This window comes from Microtus pennsylvanicus, chromosome 6 (genome assembly GCF_037038515.1).
Source record: "Microtus pennsylvanicus isolate mMicPen1 chromosome 6, mMicPen1.hap1, whole genome shotgun sequence".
Lineage (NCBI taxonomy): Eukaryota > Metazoa > Chordata > Mammalia > Rodentia > Cricetidae > Microtus > Microtus pennsylvanicus.
In genome coordinates, this window is record NC_134584.1 from 1,058,961 (window position 1) to 1,079,666 (window position 20,706).

Sequence of the window (20,706 nt, forward strand, 5' to 3'; positions counted from 1 at the left end):
CCCTGGAACCCCCTGGGTCCCTCTGTCAGGCCCCACCCTCAGGGCATGTGAAACTGGGCAGATACTGGGTGTCTCCCAGACACTCCCCCACCCACCCAAAAAAAAAAAAACCAAGACAGAACACAATGACCAGGCAAGGAGACGTCGTAACAGGCTGCATTTAGTGGTTGGGTTTTTCTTTTATGTACAAGAAAATGAGTTCTATTTTTTCGGATTTCTTTCATAATCTTTTGTTTGTATGTTTTTTATTACTTTTAAATTTTGTCCCCCCACCCCCAAAAAGTGCATTTTTTTAAATCAATTGATTTGTTTTCTTTCTGCCTCCCCCACTTTACTTTATAAAGATTCTTACATTCTGTCAGTGGAATGTCTGTTCTGTGCTCCGGACCCTACACACCAGGCCTGGGCCCTAAAAATCCAAGGCACCTCATTCTGGACCTGGGGCGGGGCACCCCTGGCCCTCTGTCTCCTGAACCCCGTGCCCCCACCAAGATAAGTCAATATTTAGTGCGAGCTAGTTCTGAACTGAGATAATCATTCCTGGGGTGAGGAGCTCCCCAAGACCCCTGACCCGTCCGGTGCCAGCCACCCCGAACTCCGGGAAGGCTGTTTCCTCAGCTTAAATAACTTTTTAAAATAAAACTGCAAATATAAATATCTTTCTTTCTCAAAAAATAGGATTTTGCTCTCTTTTTTATTTTTTTGTCGGTTTTTGCCTTTTTTTATTTTTTTCTATTTTTCCTTTCAGCCTGTGTCCCCATTTACAATCCCAATTCGCACTGTGGACACCCAGGAGTCCCTGACAGCCGGCCTGATGCCCACCTGTGCTGCCTCAGCAGGAGCGTCCCCCGGCCGCCCACCCAGAGGACCCACGGGAGCACCCGAGGAAGGTCAACTGTGCTCGGACAGGGTGACAGGGTGGTGGCCGCTGGAGGGAGGGGTCCTCCTGAGTGACCACCCCAGGGCACCCGCTTTGGTTCGGCCCACTCGAGCCCAGCTTGGCAGGGCCATGGCTGGGCCAGGTCTGTCATTTACATTCATTGGTTTCTATATATATATATAGATATATATATAGATTTTTTTTTCAGTTTTATTATTTTTTTGCCTTTTTATTTTTTTTTCTTAATCTCGAAAGGCCAGTGGGGTAGGAAGGCAAAGAGCAGCAACTACTCAGCAGGCGTGGCCTATGCTCAGGTCACAGGCTGGGGACAGCTGAAGGCCAGTCCCCTCCCCAGTCCTGGGGTCCCCGGAACCCCCCTGGCTGGGCCCTCTCTCTCTCTCTCACTCACTCAAACACACGAAAATTCACCATAATGGAAGTAACAAGTTTGTTATCTTTTTTCCGATTTTTTTGCTTTTTGTCGTTGGTACCAGGCATTTGAAAAGAAAAAAAAGAAGAAAAAAAAAAAAAGAGCACACACACAAAAATAAACCCCAAACAACCAAACAAAACCTCTCTCTACAGCACCCTCCGCTCAAACCTCTAGTGAATTCCACAATTCTCTTTGGCAACTTTTATCACGGCCTTAATTTAAATAAAAATTTGTAAAAATCGATCCACATTCTATATACAGTGTGTGATTGCAATATGGGGAGCAGGGGGCGGGCCTTGGGGTTGTCCCGGCGATGGGCCCATGCGGTGGCTGCGGCCCCCCAGGAAGGGCTGGTGGTTAAGGCAAGGTGGGTGTGGGTGGGCAGAAGCTGAGCGCAGAGCTGGGGGCAAGGGTTTAGTGCAATTCCCAAGGGGGTTTGCGTTGTCGCTGGCGGGCTATGGGGCACCCCCCACCACAGTCCCCAAGGGCTCCACCCGCCCCAAGTCTGGTGGCCACTGGCCAGGATGACATGTGATTAAGGTTGGTTTTATTGCGAGGGTGGAGCAGTGGGGACTGCTGGGCCCTGCTTGGCCACAGCCCGGTTCCCGGGACAGCTCTCGATGGGAGTGGGGTGCAAGGGAGGCCAGCACCACCCCGCCCCTGGGCCTGCCCCTTCTGCTGGCCCCAAGGGGGATCCTGAGACATTTGGGGAGGCTCGCGGGATGGGAGGGGATGAAAAGGAAAACCTCTCTGTTAGAGACTGGAAGTGGCCTTCTTATCGAGCTTCCCTTTACTTTAGAGCCAAAGAACAAGACATTTGTCAATAGACACACGGGGCACCTCCACCCATGCCGGCACCCGGCAGCATCGTCCCCAACCCCGGCCCCTGTCCGTGGCCTGTGGCTCGGTCACACCGGGCCTTTGGGGAGGAGCCAGAGTTTGGGGGCGTGGGGGGTCAGGTGCCGGCCCCTGGGTTACAGTCAGTGCCTTTGAGTAAAAAGGGGGTGCCTAGGAGGTACTACCACACGGGAAGGGGGGGCCGGGCAGGAGTCGTGGGGTCTGGCTGGCCAGGGACCAGCCCCTCTCTCCCTCTCTCTCGGGGACATCCCTGAGCTGGGAAGCAAATTGGCGAGCCGAAGGGGACAGCAGCCCTGGCTCCCAGGCCTGTGGTCTCCAACAGAGACAAGAGAAAATCAACTGGGCTGGGGAAAGGGGGCCTGGCAGACTCGGGGACCCTGGGTCCCTTCCCACGGCGTCCTGGCCTCCCCGCCCTGAGCCTCGGGAACACACGTGGATTCTGCCGGAGCAATGGGTTGGGTTTCTTTATTTTATACAAAAATAAATTGACTTAGTTACTTTCCACTGCTTGCTCGCTCTCTCTCGCTCTCTCTCTCTCTCGCTCTCTCTCCAATTTTTCATAGAAGCTGGGCGCAACTTGTAAACATTTTCTTAAGAATGAAAAGTACCCGTTCAGTTACAAAGTGCCAAGATCCCCACGTGGCTGTCGCCGCTTTAGCTGATTTTTTTTTTTAAGTTTTTGTTTTCCCTTCGTATTTAGTAAAATCTTGGGGTTTTATTGCTGTTTTGTGACATTAAGCTGTGGCCTCTCTTGCCCCCTCCCCTGTCCCTGCCTGAGTCCCTGGGGTTCCCTCTGATCTTGGCTACACCCCCCCAAAACTGCTGCCTGCTGCCGGCTCCTCTGAGGAAAAGAATATTTTATATATATCTCTCTATATATATCTCTATATAAACTGTCTTTAAGGAGGAAAAGGGGAAATAGATCTAAAAAGTGCTTTAAAAAGTGGGGCGCAGGGTGAAGACGAATTTTCAATCTCTGAACATGGGGCGGGGTCAGGCTAGCGGAGACAGAAGGGTCGGGGGGGTCGCCCTGAGCAGTGGCCCCGAGGACCCCACCAGGTGTAAGTGCCGTGAAAGAAGGTGGCGGGACCCCAGCGGCCCCCCAAATCCCAGCTCTGGCCACCCAGGCTTGGGAATAAATAGACTTGTATGTCAGTGGTGGCCAGGGTAGGGGTGTGCAGAGGTGCGAGGCCACAGGCGGGACGGGAGCAGGGAGGCCGAGGGGACACCCCCCTCTTTAGTAAGTGCCCTGAGGAAGGAGGGTGGGGAGCCGGGGACCATTTTAACGTCCACTCACAGTGGACAGAAAGCATTTAAGGTCTGTCTGAGACCCCTAAAACCAACCAGCAAGGAGCCGGGCGCCTGTCCTGGGGGTCCCCATCACCCTCACCTTAGCCAGGAGCAGGCAGGGAGGCCCCCGGGGTGGGACCCCACGCGGACAGGGGCGAGGGGCACGGGAGTGGGTGCGGCCACGTCCTAAGAATCTGTGAAAGGCAGGCGTGCCCACAACGGCCATGGATATATACACGCACACAGGTCCGCGCGTGGATGGATGGAGGGCGTCTGGACAGACAGCTGTGGTGCTAGGGTGGGTATGTTTTTTCTCTCTTCTCTCTTAAGTTTGTTTTGGTTTTGGTTTGTTTTGAATATGAGTCAGGTTGCAAAGTTACCCTCCGCAGTGGCCACAGCAGGGCCACCTGCACCATCGCTGCCGCTGCCTGCTACATTCAGGCGGCCCGAGCCGTCGGGGCTGGCCTCGTCCTCGTCCTCATCCTCGTCCTTAAAGTGCTTCTCCTGGCCATTGCGCGGGGTGTCGGGGAGCCCGGGGGGTGCGGCGGCCCCAGTGGGGACATCGGGGGGCACACCCCGCACGCGGGGCTTGCGGCCGCGGCGCGAGGGAACCCCGTTGCAGCCGTCTTTCTTGAGGTGTCTGTGCAGGTGGTCGGAGCGCACGAAGGTCTTGCAGCAGCTGTCGCACTGGTAGGGCCGCAGCCCTGTGTGCACCCGCATGTGGTTCTTCAGGTCGTAGTTGTGCGCGAAAGCCGCACCGCACTGCTGGCACAGGTACGGCTTCTCGCCTGTGTGCTTCCGCATGTGCACCTTCAGCTTGTCCTGCCTGCGGGCGAGTGGGTGGGGGCACAGTCAGCAGGCATCCGAAGACCCCAGCCCCACCCAAAGCCTGTACACTAAGGGACACTGTTGTGCAACCCCAGGAAAATGCTAAGCTCAATCAAATCACCTTCCCTTTCCTGAGGCGGGCAAGCGCAGGTGTGCCCCTTCGCACAACAGTACTGATTTACTCGGCACCTGCTGGATGTCAGGCCCTGAAAATGCCACCGGGAAAAGGGGCCCAGGGCTATGGGTGCTCTGGCCCAGAAAGACTTTTATGCCGGCCGGGAGGTGGTGGCCTTTAATCCCAGCACTAGGGGGCAGAAGCAGGTGGCTCTGTGTGAGTTGGAGCTATCCTGGGCTACAGTCAGTTCTGTACAGCCTGGTCTACACCTTGAGAGACCCTCTAAGGAAAGTATTACATCTCAAAAACATGCATGGAAGGACAGCAGCACCCCAGCCACCCTCTGGGGCCTCCTAGACCCTCACAGTGACCCTGCTCCACAGCTCCCCACACCCCAAAGCCTCACATGCATCTTGGCTGGCTTCCCTTCTGTGCCCCTGTACCTGAGACACAGCCCGGTGCTGGGACAACTGGCAGGACCACAGTCCCGCAGAGCCCGGGGGTGCACTCACTGAGATGGTGACTTTCTCCCAGCCCTCACTTGCTGACTTGTGTGACAGTTCTTAGTTCTGTCTGTCCTGTTCTGAGGCATGGACTCCCCTCATAATCTTCCAGCAACCCAGATGGCGTCTTTGATCACGAGGGACAATAACCCCTGTTCAGGCCCTATGGCCCCTCTGCCTTTGCCAAACCCTGGGCACCTGGCTCCTGCTTGGGCTCCATCTCTGGCACAGCCCAGGCTGCCACCCCTGCGCCCTCCATGGCTCCCTACCGCCAGAAGGACAAAGCCACCGGTCCTCTGCCTCAGCTGTACCAAGAGAACATGCATGAGGTGAACCCCACCCCACCCTCTGTACTTCCCTCCCAAGATCTGCATCAACTATTGGGGGTTTCTTCGGCAGTCCCCCTGCACAGGCCCCACCCACCCAGCACACCAGTGTTTAACGATTTTCTAGATGTGTAAGGGAGAGTTCCCTAGAAGGCTCAGAGGGGGAACTGGATGGCCTGGGGTTGCACAGCAGGACAGGGGCCACACAGAAGCAGGGAGGGGGTGGGAGGCAGCCCCAGTTTCATCACCCCAAGCCCCGGCCTGGGTAATTATAGCCCCGGCTGCCACAGGCCTGGCTTACTCAATGCTCACTGTGAGTCACAGGGGCCCCTGGGCTCCAGGCCTGGAGGGGGCGGTTGGGGGTGGGGGCGGGGAAGGCCCCAGAGAAGGGGTGAGCATGCAGGCCACGGGAGAAAAGGCCTCACTAGGCACCCCTCCCTGGGCCTCAGTTTCTCTGTGGGGAAGAGCCAGCCCTAAGCCTGGGTGGAGCCAGGTGCACACCTGGTGAGAAGGGAGAGTGCTGGGTGGCAGCTGGCAGGCCAGGAGCTCCACCATGCTGGTCCCTGCAGAGCCTAGTCCAAAGGAGGGGCCCACGGTCCCCCAGGCCACTCCCCGGGGGCGGAGATTCCCCACCGCTAGTCTCACCCACTAAAGCAACCGCCTCCGTGGTGCTCTTTGTCCCCACCTGGCACTCCTGGGCACCGGAGCCCTGCCGCACCCTCCTCCCCTGCCCTCTGAGGAGGGGGCCAGGGTTCTGGGGAGGGGGCCGGGTGGGGCCAGGAAGTTAGGACAATGGCTTCTTTCTTCAGGCCTCGTAGGCGTGGCTGGGGGAACCCCAGGGCAGGGGGTAACAGCTGAGTCACTGGGCCTGGCTGCACCCCTGCCTGCCACACACAGGTCTAGTCTGCCCTGGGTCCACACAGCTCAGGAACTACCTCTGGACTGCTCAAATGCAATCACAAATAGCCCCAGACTGCCCTTGAACTCTCCGGAACTCCTTCCCAGTTCTTTCCCTGTCTTTTTTTTTTTTTTTTTTTTTGTGGTTTTTCGAGACAGGGTTTCTCTGTGGTTTTGGAGCCTGTCCTGGAACTAGCTCTTGTAGACCAGGCTGGTCTCGAACTCACAGAGATCCGCCTGCCTCTGCCTCCCGAGTGCTGGGATTAAAGGCGTGCGCCACCACCGCCTTTAAACAAAAAAATCAGAGAAAACATCGTGGAGGCTGATGGATCCCAGTGAACAGACGCGGGCGGGCGATGCAGGGAGGCCCTGAGAGTCGAGCCCTGCCCCCCCCACGTCCTACCCTGCCTGCTCACCTGGTGAAGCGAACTTTGCAGATGTTGCATTCGTAGGGCTTCTCGCCCGTGTGCGTGCGGATGTGGCGGGGCAGCTTGCCTGCACCCTGGATCACCTTCTCGCAGATGGGACACTTCTGGAAGGCCTTGGCCCGGATCTTCTTCTCGCCCTTCTGTGACCAGGCCGGGTACACGTCGCCATCGTGAGCGCCGCTGAAGTACTTCAGGTAGTAGTCCATGACACCCTTGTCATCTGCGCGGGACTCCTCATCACTGTCCCCTCGGCCCACCGACGACATCATCTGCTGTAGCAGCGTGCTGGCCGCTAGCCCATCCACATCGGCAGCGTCGCCATCCTCGCCCTCGGCTGCGCCCGACAGGAAGCCTGGGGAGTCGCCAGGCTCGGGGGCCGCCTCGGACAACGATGCTGCCTCCTCCTCTCCAGCGCGGCCATAGTGGCCGTTCTGTGTGGCGGCCGGCGGGGCGGTGGGTGGCGGGAAGAGTCCCCCGGCCGGGGCGTCCTCGTCCCGCTCAGGCCACAGCCCTGGGGTGCTGTTGCCCTCGTCCCCGTCGCCCGGGGGTGGCCGCTCGGCGGGGGGCCCCGGGCCGTAGAAGTCCAAGCCATTGCAGTCGCCCGCAGCCACGGCGGCAACGGCGGCAGCCACGGCGTCCTTAGTGGCATCGAGGTCGTCTTCAGGGGCGCCAAAGCCGGGCCATGGGAAGGCGGCGGGGGGCAGGCTGTTCATGGGGTTGCTGCGGAAGAACTCCAGGTACTCCTTGGCGCGCAGCAGGTTGCGCTGGTCCGTGGGGCCCGCCCCGTCGGGCTGGCCTGCATCTCCCACATCGTCGGCCGCCAGGATCTGGCGCTCCAGCAGGTCTGCGCACACGTGGCTCACGGCCGGGATCTCCAGCAACCGGGCGGCGCTCAGGATGTCGCCCACGTTGGCCGTGCTGACCGTGAGCGTGGCGGTGTAGGCGAAGTCCATGAGCGCCGTCAGCGCCTCGGCGCTCACGAAGTCGATCTCGTACACGTTCTGCTGGTCCACGACGGCGCCCGACGTGAACAACTTCTTGAAGTACTGGCTGCAGGCGGCCAGCACGGAGCGGTGCGTGGGGAACTCGCGGCCCTCCACCAGGATCACCACGTCACACAGCAACCCCTGTGTCCGCTGCTCATTCAGGCCGCTCAGGATGTCGCTGCTGTGGTCCGGGAACGGGATCCCGATGGGGCCGTCCACGCCGCCAGCCATCTTCCCCGCCGACACCTGCAGGGAGAGGGAAAGGCGGCTATCAGCCGAGGGGACCCTCAGGTAGAGGAAGGTGTCACCAGAGAATGGCTGGACTCCCTGTGCCTGCAGACCAGACCTGGGTCCTGTAGAGGGAGGCCACCCATCCATGACCCCACAGTGAAGTCAGGCCAGTGAGTAACAGGGGAAACCAAACTGCCAACCAGGCCACGCCCCCACACAGGACAGGGCCTTCTGTCTTGGTTGTTCCCCAGGATGGCACTCAACACATGCCAGGCCTCAGTCTCCCCATCTGACAAATGGGCAACCACTCCTGGAGGACCCTGGCAGAGGGGTATCAGGCTGTCCCACCCGTCCCCATCCCTCCTCATCTCTGCCCCCCCCCAGCTGTGACTCATCTGCCCACGGCCTTGTGCAACCCTCTGGCGCTGTCCCCACCCCTCCGCCCTCTCCAGGGAGCCAGGCTGCCCTTCGCCACCCAACAAGGCCCACATTCCTCCAGATCCTCCTGCCTGCCATTGTAGGGCCAAGGGCCACTGCAGGCCGTCCTTAGAAGGGACAGGGCCCAAGCTGCACCCTCTTCAGCTTCCTGAGGCTTCTGGGGCCCTCCTGTCCCATGCCTGGCCTGGTGCTCACCCAGAGGTTCAAGAGGGAGGCACCGTCCATGGTGGGTCTCCCCTCACAGGAGACTCCTTTGTGCCCCTCGGCCACCGCCCACCCTCTCTTCCCGCCCCACCAGCTAGCTGCTTGAACAGAACCCCACACACACACCCTGGACAGGGGAGGGACGACTCAGATGTGATTGTAGGGACTAGGGGGCCAGAGGGGGTGACCAAGGCACAACCCTGGGAAGCTTCGAGGAGCCCCCATTGGTGGTTTCCACCCCCTCCCACCACCTGCTGTCTGGCCCTGGGCCTTGGGTAGAATGTGGGCAGACAAGACAAGCCTGTCCCCTCCAGCCACAGCCAGCCACGGAGAGGGAGGGGGGCACGTGACCCCAAAGATGTCCCCCACCCAGGGTGACCCAGGTCCCTTGAGAGATGGCTCAAAAGTGTCCCTGCAGGGGCCCCCAGGGCCTGAAAAAGTCCAAATGAGTCAGCCTAGCTGCTGCCCTGGGCACGGCCACCCTGGCTTCCCACCAGGCGCTGCGCTCCAGGGCCAGGGGCTGCCGAGCCCTATTTTAAGTGCGAAGGTGCCCAGGCTCCAGTCTCTGAGTTGTGGCTGGGCCAGGCCTGGAGACACGGGGCCACAGAAGCCAGCCCCGTATCACATCCACCCCCCACAAAGGTGACAGGGTGCCCAGGGCCCCAGCAGACACCTGCCTCGCCACGCCCTGGGCCTCTGGAGGCCTCAGGTGAGGAGCAGGCCCCGAGAACAGCCATAGCTCCTGGGGCACACAGGGCGCCAACAACCTCCGCTGGACTCCAGGCCTATGTCCCTCCTCAGGGAGACCTTCCCAACGATAACTGGGGTCCCCACACAAGAGTTCCTGCCTGTGCCTGCCTCTGTGGGATTTCTGGGGCTCTTCAGTGCTGAGTCGGCGGCTGGGCAAGGGGCAGGCCCTGGCAGGCCCCTTCTGGGTTAGAGAGCTGGGGCACCCTCTCCTGAGGCCAACCGTACAGTAGGGTCAAGCAAAAGGTCAGATGAACCAAAGACCCAGGCCCACACCCTGCTCCACCCACCTGGAAGGCTGACACACCCAGTATCAGGGGACAGCTGCTGGCCCCACTTCTCCTCTCACCGAGGACTACCGGCTGCCCTTTCCAGCCAAGGCCACACAGTACCTGCGAGGGCCCCAGGGGCTGAGGAAGGGTACTCAGGACCAAGGGTCTGGAAGTGGGGGAGGGGTGGAAGCCTAGGGCTGGGGTCTTTCCAAGGTCACACAGGTGAAGGCTAGGACTGGCCTCCAGGTCCTCAGGAAGAAAGAGGGGGCTTCTGGGAAGGGGCCGGGCGGAAAACTTGCCACCCACCACCTTATTCACATTCCTGGGGCAGGGCCCAGGCGGCAGATGAGGTTGCCAGGGTTCCTGCGTGAGCTCCTGCAGGAGGCCACGCCCCTCTGGGCCTCAGTTTCCTTGGGGACTCTGGCCTGAGGTCGCACACCGCACCCCTGCTCAGGTGCGCCCATCAACCCCTTGGGGCTCTGGGGCTTTTCACCCTGGCCTTCACTAGGCCCAGAAAGGGTGGGCAGCCACCCCAAGGTCACACAGCAAGCCTGGCAGCAGGTACAGCCCTGCCCCGCGGCCCCCGCCCCCTCCCCAGCCTGTGTTGCAAGGGTTGGTCCCTACGGGTTACAGAGCCCTGTGACCTGATGCCAATGCCCGCCTGGCCTGGTCTAATTGGACAGGAATTCATTGGGGGCGCAGGGGTGGCCTCCCCAACCCGACTAAGGAGCAGCAGAGGGCCAGGCAGGATTCACTCAGGCCCCGCCATTTACTGTGCATTTATTGCCATAATGGGGAGGGGCTTCCTGCCCGGGGGGCCTTAAAGGGCCAGAGGCAGGAAGGCAGCCGGCCCAGTGGGAAGTGTGTGAGTGTGGGGGCGGGGACAGGCAGGCCTGTGGGGAGCCCAGCTCCAGGGTGGGGCCCAGGCCCACCCTGTTCCCACGCTCCGAGTGCCACTCATCCAGGAAAGCCAGAAGTGAGGCCTAGTTCCAAGTGCAAAGGAAGACCTTCCCCGCCATGGAGGGGTGAGGCTCCTGCTGCTGGGGGCAACCAAGTCAGACCGAAAGGACCCTGAATGGACAGAACTGAGCTTAGCTGCACCTGTTATCCAGGATGCCCTCAGAAAGCAAGGCTGAGGGGGCCTGGCAAGACTCTCCTGCCACCTGTAGCCACCTGCAAATGCTCCCCAGAAGGTCCCTGGCTGGCTCAGGGGCTTGCAGAATCCGCCACCTCCCTCCCCAGACTCATACTGGCTCAAGGTGGGCCCGGCCTATTTCCCGTCTAACCAGAAGGGTGTGGGTGGGGAGGGCCAGTGAGTGGCCCAACCCCAGCCTGCTGAGGGGACAGATGGAGGGGCCGGGCCTCAGGCCACACTCCAGATCCCACAGAGTGGACAAGAAAGGAGGCCGGACCCTGAGACAGTGCTGGAGGAGGGCTGACCACCCTCATCCCACCTGAGGACAGGGGACACTGCTGGGAGAGGGTCTGGAACCGGGGCCCCTCCCTCAACACACGGGGGACAAGATCAGAGAGGGGAGGCCAGGGCCCAGGGCCACAGAGCCAGCTGGAATTTGAACCTGGCTGGTCTTGCCTAACTCGTTCTTCCCAGGGCGCCTCTCCCCTCCCCCGACACAGCCCCCAGGGAGCTCAGGGCACAGGGGCGCTGCCCTCACACCCTGGGGGGCTGGCAGGACGGGGGTCCCTCTGCCAGTTCAGGACGGCAGAGTCGCTCCCGCCCATCAGTCCCTCCAAACCTGTTCAGGTTGGCGGCGGGAAGTAGGGATGAGGACACAGTCAGGGAAACTGAGGCAGAGGGAGAATTTGGCCCCTCTTGGTGGGCTGCAGACCCTGCCTCAGCTTGCTCTCCTGACTTGCTGCAGGGCCTGTGATGGGGGAAGGCCAGGGTGGCTCAGGTGGCAAAGACCCTGGGGTGCCCCAAGCAGACCCTGGGGAAACCCAACCCAAGAGGACACACAGACACAGGTTAAGAATCTGAGACAAGAGTTGTGGGCCCTCCCCGCGTCAGGCCCTGGGGACCAGGGGTGCAACTGTGGCACTGTAAACCTGGAACCCAGATGTACACTGCCCACCGTGTGCCCAGTCCCCAGGGTGGCAGATGCATGGGACCAGGGGACAGACTAGGGTTCCAGCTGTGTGACCTTGGAGTCTCACTGTCCCTCTCTGGGCTCAATGTCATTGTGGGCAGGATCCCTAGGCATGACAGGTGTTAGTTACGGCATCCAGTCCCAGACACCAGCCTCCCAATCTTTTGGAAGAGAGTCCCCTGGAACACTAGGGCACTTTTGGAAAGACCCCCTACCCTCAGGGAGAGACCACCAGGGACATGACCTTGAGTCTATCCCCTGTGCCTCCCAGTCCCTCTATCCCTCTGGCCTCGAAGACCCCCGCTTACCAGAACCCTCCTCACTCCAAGCCTGGGTTTCCTTCTATGTGACAAGGACTGAGTTACAGGTCACACAGCCTCAAGGAAAAGAACAGAATGCACCCAAAAGCCACCAAGGACGAGGCACTCCTGCCCAGAAACCGTCCCCACACCAGGCCACACAGGACTCTGCCTCTCTGGCCTCAGTGTCCCCAAACGCCTGAGACCCTGGGTGTATAGCTCCCCTTCCTGAACAGGGAGCTGCCTGGCCTCGGCCAATTTCAACTAAATAATAAATACCCCCATCCCCAAAGTGACCGGCAAATTAAAATTTCAGTGTCCCGGTTGGATCCTGTTTCCTGCCTGTCTTCCAGCCCAGGCTGCCCCCTCCCTCTCTCCCCCAGGCCGTCTCCACAGCGATGCCTGCCGGTAAACAGAGCCCCGAGCCCAGCCCCGGAGAGGTGCCAGGGCCTAGCTGGGGGAGCCACTGGAGGCCCTCCGGGAAAGGTGTGGGGTGGGGAGGTGACCCTGGGATGAGCAGACGTCCCCAGGCTGAGAGAACCCTCTTGCAACCCAGGGCCTAGCCTGAGCCGAGGGAGGGAGGGAAGGCCTGGGGACCTCTCCCACCTCAGTCCTGCCAATAGCAAGTAATCAGCTTGGTGCCTGGGGGGGGCTCCCCCCTCCTCAGCGTGGGAGCGGCCACTCAGGGTGACGCCCTGGGCCCGGGCTTGGGGGAAGGTGGGGGGGTTGGCTTGCTGACATCGGAGGCCGGAGACACCCTCGCGGGGGAAGCAGCTGTGGCAAGGAGGGGGGGGGAGACATAGGGTTTCCGCCAAGTCTGTCACCCATGGGTGCTGGGCTTAGTGATTCACGGGTGCTGAGCTAAGTAGGTCTGCTTGGAAAGGGAGGGAAAGGAGAGGAGGGAACCAGGGAAGCCATCTGTCTCTCTCTCTCACTTCCGCCACTAAAGAAGCACCCTTGGGTGCCAGGCCCAGGTGGGGACGGCAGCGGGGGCGCACGTGGTGGCGATGGCGACGGGAAGGAGGACGAAGGGAAGAAGGAAGGGACAGGACGGCGGCCCCGAGGCCGCGCGGCTCCTACCTCCTTCCCGGGCGGCGCGAGGGCCCCGGCGACCGTGACGATGGCTGCGGCGGGCTGGCGGCTCCGAGCCCCGGCGGGCGACGCTGAGCCCGGCCCCGCGCCACCCTCCGCCGCCGCCCGGCCAATCCCCACCCGGGCTGGGGGGAGGGCGATGCAAATTACCCCGGATCTGGGTCCGCCCGTCACCTCCCCCGCGCCCGGCCCGGCCCGCGCCAGGCCGCGCATCCCCGGCCTCGCCTGAAGCCCCGAGGCCCCGACACCACACCCTCCCCCTGGGAGGGAACGTCTCGTCTTGCGGAGGAACCTTTCTCCTCGTCCCGGAGCGTCCGGAACTAAACGGAAACGGGAAAAAAAATAAAATAGCGAAACAAAGGGGGGGCCTAGGGACGGTTACACAACAGGAGGGGAGGGGCGGCAGCCGGAAGCCGGGACCGCCACCGGCCCCCGGCGAGGGAGCCACGGAAGCTCCGCCCCTCCCGCAAGACCCCGCCCCTCGACGCGGGGTCCACCCTCATACTGCGCCGCGCCGGACGGCTTCTCCCTTCCATTGGCCCTCTGGCCCGCCGCTCACCGCCCCTCCTCTGCAACGCCCCTCCCTGACCGGTGGCATCGCGGAGCATTCTGGGACTTGTAGTCCAAACTCCCTGACCACCTTACGAGACGCCAAGCCCTGAAGGTAAGAGAAAGAACTACAGCGCCCAGGAGAACCGAGAGAGGCCGCGCCCGCCCCCCGGACACCCCACCCCTTCCCCCCCGCCTCTCGCTTTTTTTTTCTTTCTGCAAAGCCCCCCTCCCTGTTTTTTCAGCCCCCTTCCCCCTCCCCCATGGAGCTCCATCCTGCGTCCAACTACAACGTCTGCGCGCAGTCCCGGATAGCCCCCCCCCCCCCGCCTGCCCACGACCACTCGGAAAGGGGAACGGCGCGCGCCCCGGGCCCTACTGCAAACTTAGCACGCGACGCGCCCCTCTGCCCCCACCTCCGCCCGCGGTGCGGCCCGGCTCCCCTCCCCCGCGCCCCGCGCGCCCGGAGCCCCGAGGCTGGGCAGCCCGAGTCGGGAGGAGGGGAGCGAGCGCAGGCTCGTGCCCTTCGCCCCGGAGGGACCCGGGCGGAGCCCCCCCTCACTAGCCTCCGGCTGTAACCGGGCACCCCCTGGTTTCTAGAACCCCGGAGCTGCGGAGGCGCCCCAGATCCCTCATCCAGCCCGTCTCTGCTCTCTTTGGGCGTTCCGGGTGCGCACTGCGCCCCCGGCCGCGTCCCCACCCTGCAAGGAAATTTAAAAAAAAAATAGAAAGAAAGAAACAAAAACAAAACCCACCTCTCCGAGAGGGCTCCCCTTCAGCCCGGGCGGCTTACCTCGCGGGGACCCGGGCCCGGAGGACGCGCGATCGGGGCTGCCCGCGGCGCGGACCTCGCTCGGGCGGGCGGCGGCGTCACTGCCCCTACAGTAGCCGTACAGTACGCAAAGCCCCGTATGATGCTCTCGACTCCCTTCCTGGTTTGTCCGAGGGCAAGAGGGGTCCTCCCTCGTCTTAAAGGTGCCGCAGCGCCAGCACCCCCACGCCCAGCCCGCCCCCCCCGGCCGCCGCGGCCAGAACAGGCTCTGCAGGTCGGCTCTTGCCACGTCCCGCGGGGCTGCGCCGCGAGAGCAGATCCGGCTGCGATTAGGGATTTGGGGGTGCCGGGCGGGCGGGGGGCGCAGCCCCGACCCATCGGCCCCTCCCCTGGCAAGCCCGTGACCTCTCCGCCCCGTGCGCGGCGCCGTGCCAGCCTGCTGGCTTATCTACGGCCCGGAGCACCCCGGGGTGCTGGGGGCGGGCAAGAGGGGCCCCTCGGGTGTAAGGGGTGGGGGCCGCAGATAAACAGCCCCAGCCTGTGCGCGCTGGGTGGGGTGCAGGGGGCGCGAGCTGTGCCCCCGACGCCCGGGGCAGGGTGGGGCGGGTTGGCAGCGGGGGCGGGAGCGCGGTGCGCACCCGGAGGACCCACTGCTGGAGCGTGGGGGGCGCGCTGGACCCGGGAGCTGAGGGGAAGGCGAGGAAGTGACGGTCCTCCACCGCCACACCTCTCTCCTGGGCCACCAGGGCGATGGCACGATTTCTCATCGCCCTCCCCTGGGCCTCAGTTTCCCCAAGTGTTGCAAGGGACTGGAGGGAGAAGGATGGGGTTGTTGCAAAGACGGCGAAGTTGCCTCGGAGCTCTGGCTTTCCGTACCTTCACCCTGAGCCTCAGTTTACCCAAGAAGTCCAAGCGGCCCAGGAGAGGAAGAAGGAGGGTATTTGCTAGCGTCAGGAACCTGCATCTGAGCTCTGGGTCCCCCAGCCCCCACCTTAAGCCTCAGTTTACCCAAACTGCGACGAAGCCAGAGGAGGGGGAGCTGTTTGCAAGTATGGCTAAGTTGTTTCAGAGAGTCGGGTCTCCATCTACCCCATCTGGGCCTCAGTTTACCCAAAGCCGTGCCAGGGACCCCCCCAGGGTTAGGCTTGCAGGGCCCCGAGGTGGCAGCTCAGCTCGGGGGGTCCCTCCCTCACCGTTGCAGCCAGCCAGCAAACCTGCCGCCCCGCGATTACATAAAACAGTCGCCTCCACCCGGCTGTGCCAGGGGCGTAGCGCGGGGAAGGGGTTGGCGAGGGGCGGGGAAGGACGGTTGTTTTCCAGGCCTTGTAATTTTCCCCGTAGCCGGCTGGCTGGCCTGGCTGAGGTGGGGCGTGGACCCGGACCCTCGCTGGAGCGTCGCGCAATCCCGGAGCAGGACGGAGGTGGGGAGTCGGGAAGCGCGGATCCAACCCAGCTTTATTTCTTGTTTTCCTTTTTCACCCCCGTGTCTTTTTCTCTCCCATTTCCTCTCCGGTCGTGGGAGAGGTCCGGAGAGGGAGGGGAAGGGAGAGGAGGGGACAAGCAATATCCCGGTTCACCAGGCCTGCTGGGTTTGGGCTCCACCACGCTACCCGACAACCCGGCTGTGGGTCCGCAGCTCGCGGGAGGGGGCGGAGTAAGAGCGTACTCCAGGCCTCAGTTTCCCCTTCCGCCCCTTCTGATGGACCGCATGGGATGTCAGCCTCCAAATATTTGGGTCCTTACTTTAGGATATTTTTCATTCATTGGTATTACTGTTATCAATATTTTTTACAGATTGTCCTAATATGTTTATTTTGTTTTTTACATCAAAGCATCGACCCCTCCCCCCCCCCCCCCCCCCCCGTCTCCAACACATCTTTAAAAGTACAGTTCACCTGGATCTATGGGAGGCAGATAGAGGCAGGTGGATCTCTGTGAGTTCTAGGCCAGCCTCGTCTACAGAATGAGTTTCAGGACAGCCGGGACTACGTAGTGACACTCTGCCTCAAAAATATAAATAAAAATGCCTTTCAACACCCAAGCAGTCGGGATTCGCGTTTTATATTAATAAATTGCCTTCTAAGGGGAAACCCAGGAGGTCCTCCACAGGGGAAGTGGTAGCCCCGCGCCAGGCAGTGACACCACCCAAGAAGGTGGGCAGCCACGTGAGCCCGACTGGAGTGGGGTGGGGACCCGGAACCTTGGCCGTGGAACCCTTCCTTAAGCACCGGGGTGCCACGCCCTCCTGGATCGGCCGGGGCCACAGGGGGCGGGGTTACCCGTGTCTCCCGGAATTCACTGAGGGCGCTTTCCACGCCCACGGCTGAAGCTCCTCCCACATGCCTCGATTTCCCCAGAGACTGGTGCAGCTCCAGCGGTCACCTCAGGCTGGACCCTCCCTAGGGGCCTGGACAGACCAGCATCACCTGCAGAGCACCTTGGACCATATCTCCCCAGTTTTCTAATAAGTCCGAAAGGGGTCCAGGCCGGGTGGGAGGATGGGGGCGGGGTGAGTCAGGAGAGAACTGGAGGAGAAGGCTAGAAAGGGCTGGCCTGGGCAGCTTTCACGACCTGGCAGCAATCAATAGGATGACCGATGAAGCTTGGATTTTAATTCTGAGGAAGAGACAGGAGGATTCTAAGAGTCCTGAGGCTAGCCTGGTCAACATAGCGAGTCCTAGGTCACGCAGGACTACGCGTGGGGATCTTCTCTAAAAGGGAAAAAGTAAATAAATTAAAATCGAATCTAGGGCCGGGTAGTGGTACACGCCTTTAATTCCAGCACTTGGGACAGACAGGTGGAGCTCTTTTGAGTCTGGCCCAGAACGTGAGGGCTACAGAAAAACCCTGTCTCAGGGGGAAAAATCTAATCTAAATCTAAATCTAATCTAATTTACTGCTGTGGGTGAGGTGACACAGACCTGTGAGCCCTGCAGGTCGGAGGCCTGGAGAACCAGGAATTAGTTCAAGGTCACCCTCAACTACTTACAAATTTGACCTACCAGGGCTCCTCGGGTCCCCAGCTCAAAAGTAAATTGCCTGGTGACAGCAGGGCAACCTTAATTGGAGCCCTCTGGGGGCAGAGGCCAGCCTGGTCTACAGAATGAGTTCCAGCACAGCCAGGGCTACACAGGGAAACCCTGTCTCGATAAAACAACAATAAAATAATAATTATAAGGCAGCAAAACGTTAATGCGATTAAAATATAAATCAGAGCGAGGAGATGTGCTAGGGTCTGTGGGACATTTTACCCCTTAATTTATTTTTATTGATTTTTTATTGAGCTCTCCTCCCTGCCTCTCCCCTCCCCTTCAGCCCTCTTGCAATTTACTCAGGAGATCTCGTCTTTCTCTGCTTCCCGTGGATGAGGACAATGTGGCGCATTTACACAATGGAGTACTGCCCTTAATCAGTCTGCGGCACTGTTGACAGAGCATAGGTCCTGGAACATGCGATGCAAATTCGCGACTTTTTTATTTTTATTTTATGATTTATTTAACTTTAAGTGAATTGGTGTAAAATCGAGTTACAGACAAGTGTGAGCTACCGTGTGGGTTCTGGGACCTGAAGGAAGAACAGCCAGTGCTCTAACCGCTGAGCCATCTCTCCAGCCCCAAAGTATTGAATTTGGGGGATTTCTTTAATTTTTTTCTGAGACAGGGTTTCTCTGTGTAGCCCTGGCTGTTGCTGTCCTGGAACTAGCTCTGTAGACCAGGCTGGCCTCGAACTCACAGAGATCTGCCTGCCTCTGCCTCCCCGAGTGCTGGGATTAAAGGCGTGCGCCACCACCACCTGGCACAAATGTTCTATTACTGTAGCCCAGGTTGGCCTCCAACTCTTTACGTAGTGGAGGATGACCCTGAATTTGTGATCCTCCTCCTGCCTCCACCTTGCAAGTGCTGGCTGAGGTGCTAGGCTTGCACCACTATCTCCCTGTTACTTCCCATTTTTTTGTTTTTGTTTTGTTTTTTGAGACAGGGTTTCTCTGTGGTTTTGGAGCCTGTCCTGGAACTAGCTCTGTAGACCAGGCTGGCCTCGAACTCACAGAGATCTGCCTGCCTCTGCCTCCCGAGTGCTGGGATTAAAGGCGTGCGCCACCACCGCCCGGCTGTTACTTCCCATTTTTAGGGAATGAATACAATTGCTCACACATTAGAAGTTGGACACCGTAGGTGTGGAGGAAATCAGGTGATGTAGGCCCTTCGCTAAGCATTCCGGGAGCACCCTGGAGGCACAAGGGGATTTTGCGGGGTTGCTGGAGAAGGTGCCCCTTCTGTAGTGTCAGTGTGCTGTTCCTCTGATGAAGGCATTGTGGCTGTTGGTGCTGTGAAGTAGCTCATGCATGTGTCTATGTAATTGTGCTCGCGTGTCCGTGTGATATGCATAAAGCACAGAGAGGCTACAGCATCACACAGCACTCAGCTTTGCTCTGGGACAAGATTTATTTTTATTTATTTTGCTTTTTCCGAGACTGGGTTTCTCTGTGTATCCCTGACTGTTCTGGAACTCACTCTGTGGACTAGGCTGGCCTCGAACTCAATAAATCCTCCTGCCTCTACAGGAATCAAAGGTGTGCACCACTACAATCCGGCTAAGATCTTTAAATCATCATCCATCCAGGTAGGTAGCTGTCCCACAGGCGATATGTGTCTGAGAGGCTGGAAAGTGGGGCTTCCGGGTTCTCAGGCTAGCCCAGGTAAAGGCTCCGGGGCAGAGCTGAGTCTCGCCAGCAGACACAGGAGTGCCACTGGAAGGGAAAACTATTTTAGTCGACCAGGCTGGCCTCGAACTCCCAGAGATCCGCCTGCCTCTGCCTCCCAAGTGCTGGGATTAAAGGCCTGGATTTTTCTTTTAAAGACAGGATCTTATGTAGCCCAGGCTGGCCTGGGACTCACCACGTAGCAGAGGATAACCTTTAACTTCTGACTCTTGTACTGGAACGTCAGGCAAGCACTCTGCCCACTGTCTTGGCCCCAAGAAAATATTTTCCTTTCTTACTTATTATTTTTTTTTTATTTGAGTCAGGGTCTCACTACATGGACCTCATTTTCCTGGAGCTCACTTTGTAGAGCAGGCAGATCTCGCACCCAAACAAACAAAAGGCAGGTACGGTGGCAAGTGCCTGTCATCCCAGTACTGGGGAGGTGGAGGCAGGAGGTCATCCTTAGCTACTTGTGAGTTTGAGCCAGCCTGAGCTACAGGAGGGCTGTGTTTAACTCTGGTGGCTCCCCACACGCTTAGGCAAATGGCCTCTCTTCCTTCTCTACACTGGGGTGGGGCCTGCGTAGCCACTATCCTAGAGAACCTCAGCCAGGCCTGGGGACGTGGGAGACTGGGAACTCCCAGCAAGATGTGTGGAGGCCAGGGGGACCTTGCTGGGCACCTTGCAGGACCCAAGATGTGTCAGAGCCTATGTCCTGGACCGGAGTCCACAGTGCAGAGGAGGAGCTGGCTGGAGTCTAACTTCAGTCTTGCATGCTGCTGTAGTTGTCTTTCTGATAGTTCCTTTCCTAATGGGGTCTTTAGCTGCTTTCCCTCTCCTGCGGCCTCACTGGAAGGCAGACCTGAATTCTCTTATCTGGGGTGACCGGTGGAGACTGAAGAAGGTCTCCCAAATGAGTGAGGTCGGTTGCCTTGTACCCCGATTATGCAGCAGTCAGAAGCCACCCTGGGACTGCCCGGCGGGTGATGCGGGAGAGGACGTGGCGGCAGGGGCAGTTGTCCCCACCGGTTCCTTAAAAAAAAAAAAAAAATCACCGCAGTTTAGGCAGCGCCCCCACTCGCAGTGGCCTGCCACGTGGGCCGGCGTCTGTGGTGCTGTCCCCTCCCGCGGGCTGCAGGGCCTGGGCTCCTGGGCTCTGGTTTCATTTCGCTGCCGCGGTTTCAGTTTCAAGCTGTGGAGAGAGAAGGACCCGGAGGGACAGAGCCGGGACAGCAGGTGCAGAGCGCTCGCCCGTGCCCCCGGCCCACCCGGTGGCACTCAGCTCGCCCCCACCCCACACACAGCCTTCTGCGCCAAGGTTAAGGGGTCAAGGTCAAACTCTCCCCAAGTAGCGCTGTCAGTCACCTGAGGCCCAGGGTCGTCCCGTAAGCGGGCGGGCGGGGTGCTGGGGAACCCACCCAGTGACTTATCTAGGAAGTGTGGCCGCCTCCCCCCGCACCCGAAAGTCCCTTTCCCACCCAGTGGGAGGGGCGGGGCAACGTCCCGAGCAGAACAGGATGTGGGTCACCAAAGTGTCCCAGCCTGGGACACCGTCCGTAGGTCCAGAGTCCACCGGGACCTGACGCAGCTCAGGACTGTCCCCAGCAGCCTGCGGTGCAGAAAGGCCAGGCTTCTAGAAAGACCCTGACTCAAAACACACACAGACACACAGACGACACTGACACACACATTCACACACACACAGTCACACAGCTACAGATACACACAGAACCACAGACACACACTCCTCA

General features: G+C 59.9%; 1 protein-coding gene across 4 annotated transcripts; it reads right to left on the reverse strand.

The window, feature by feature from the left end:
- Positions 1–140: 140 nt before the first annotated feature.
- Positions 141–15,493, reverse strand: Zbtb7a (zinc finger and BTB domain containing 7A). 4 transcript variants are annotated; one of them, XM_075975388.1, is made up of 3 exons: positions 15,447–15,493; positions 6,547–7,790; positions 141–4,287 (listed from the first exon to the last, which is right to left on the reverse strand). In XM_075975388.1, exons 2-3 carry the CDS (start codon positions 7,773–7,775, stop codon positions 3,825–3,827), a joined length of 1,692 nt encoding a protein of 563 aa, XP_075831503.1. In that variant the 5' UTR covers positions 7,776–7,790; positions 15,447–15,493; the 3' UTR covers positions 141–3,824. The 4 variants fall into 4 exon arrangements, with proteins under 4 accessions (XP_075831503.1, XP_075831500.1, XP_075831502.1 ...); XM_075975385.1 differs by lacking the exon at positions 15,447–15,493 and adding an exon at positions 14,275–14,670; XM_075975387.1 differs by lacking the exon at positions 15,447–15,493 and adding an exon at positions 14,237–14,403.
- Positions 15,494–20,706: the final 5,213 nt, after the last annotated feature.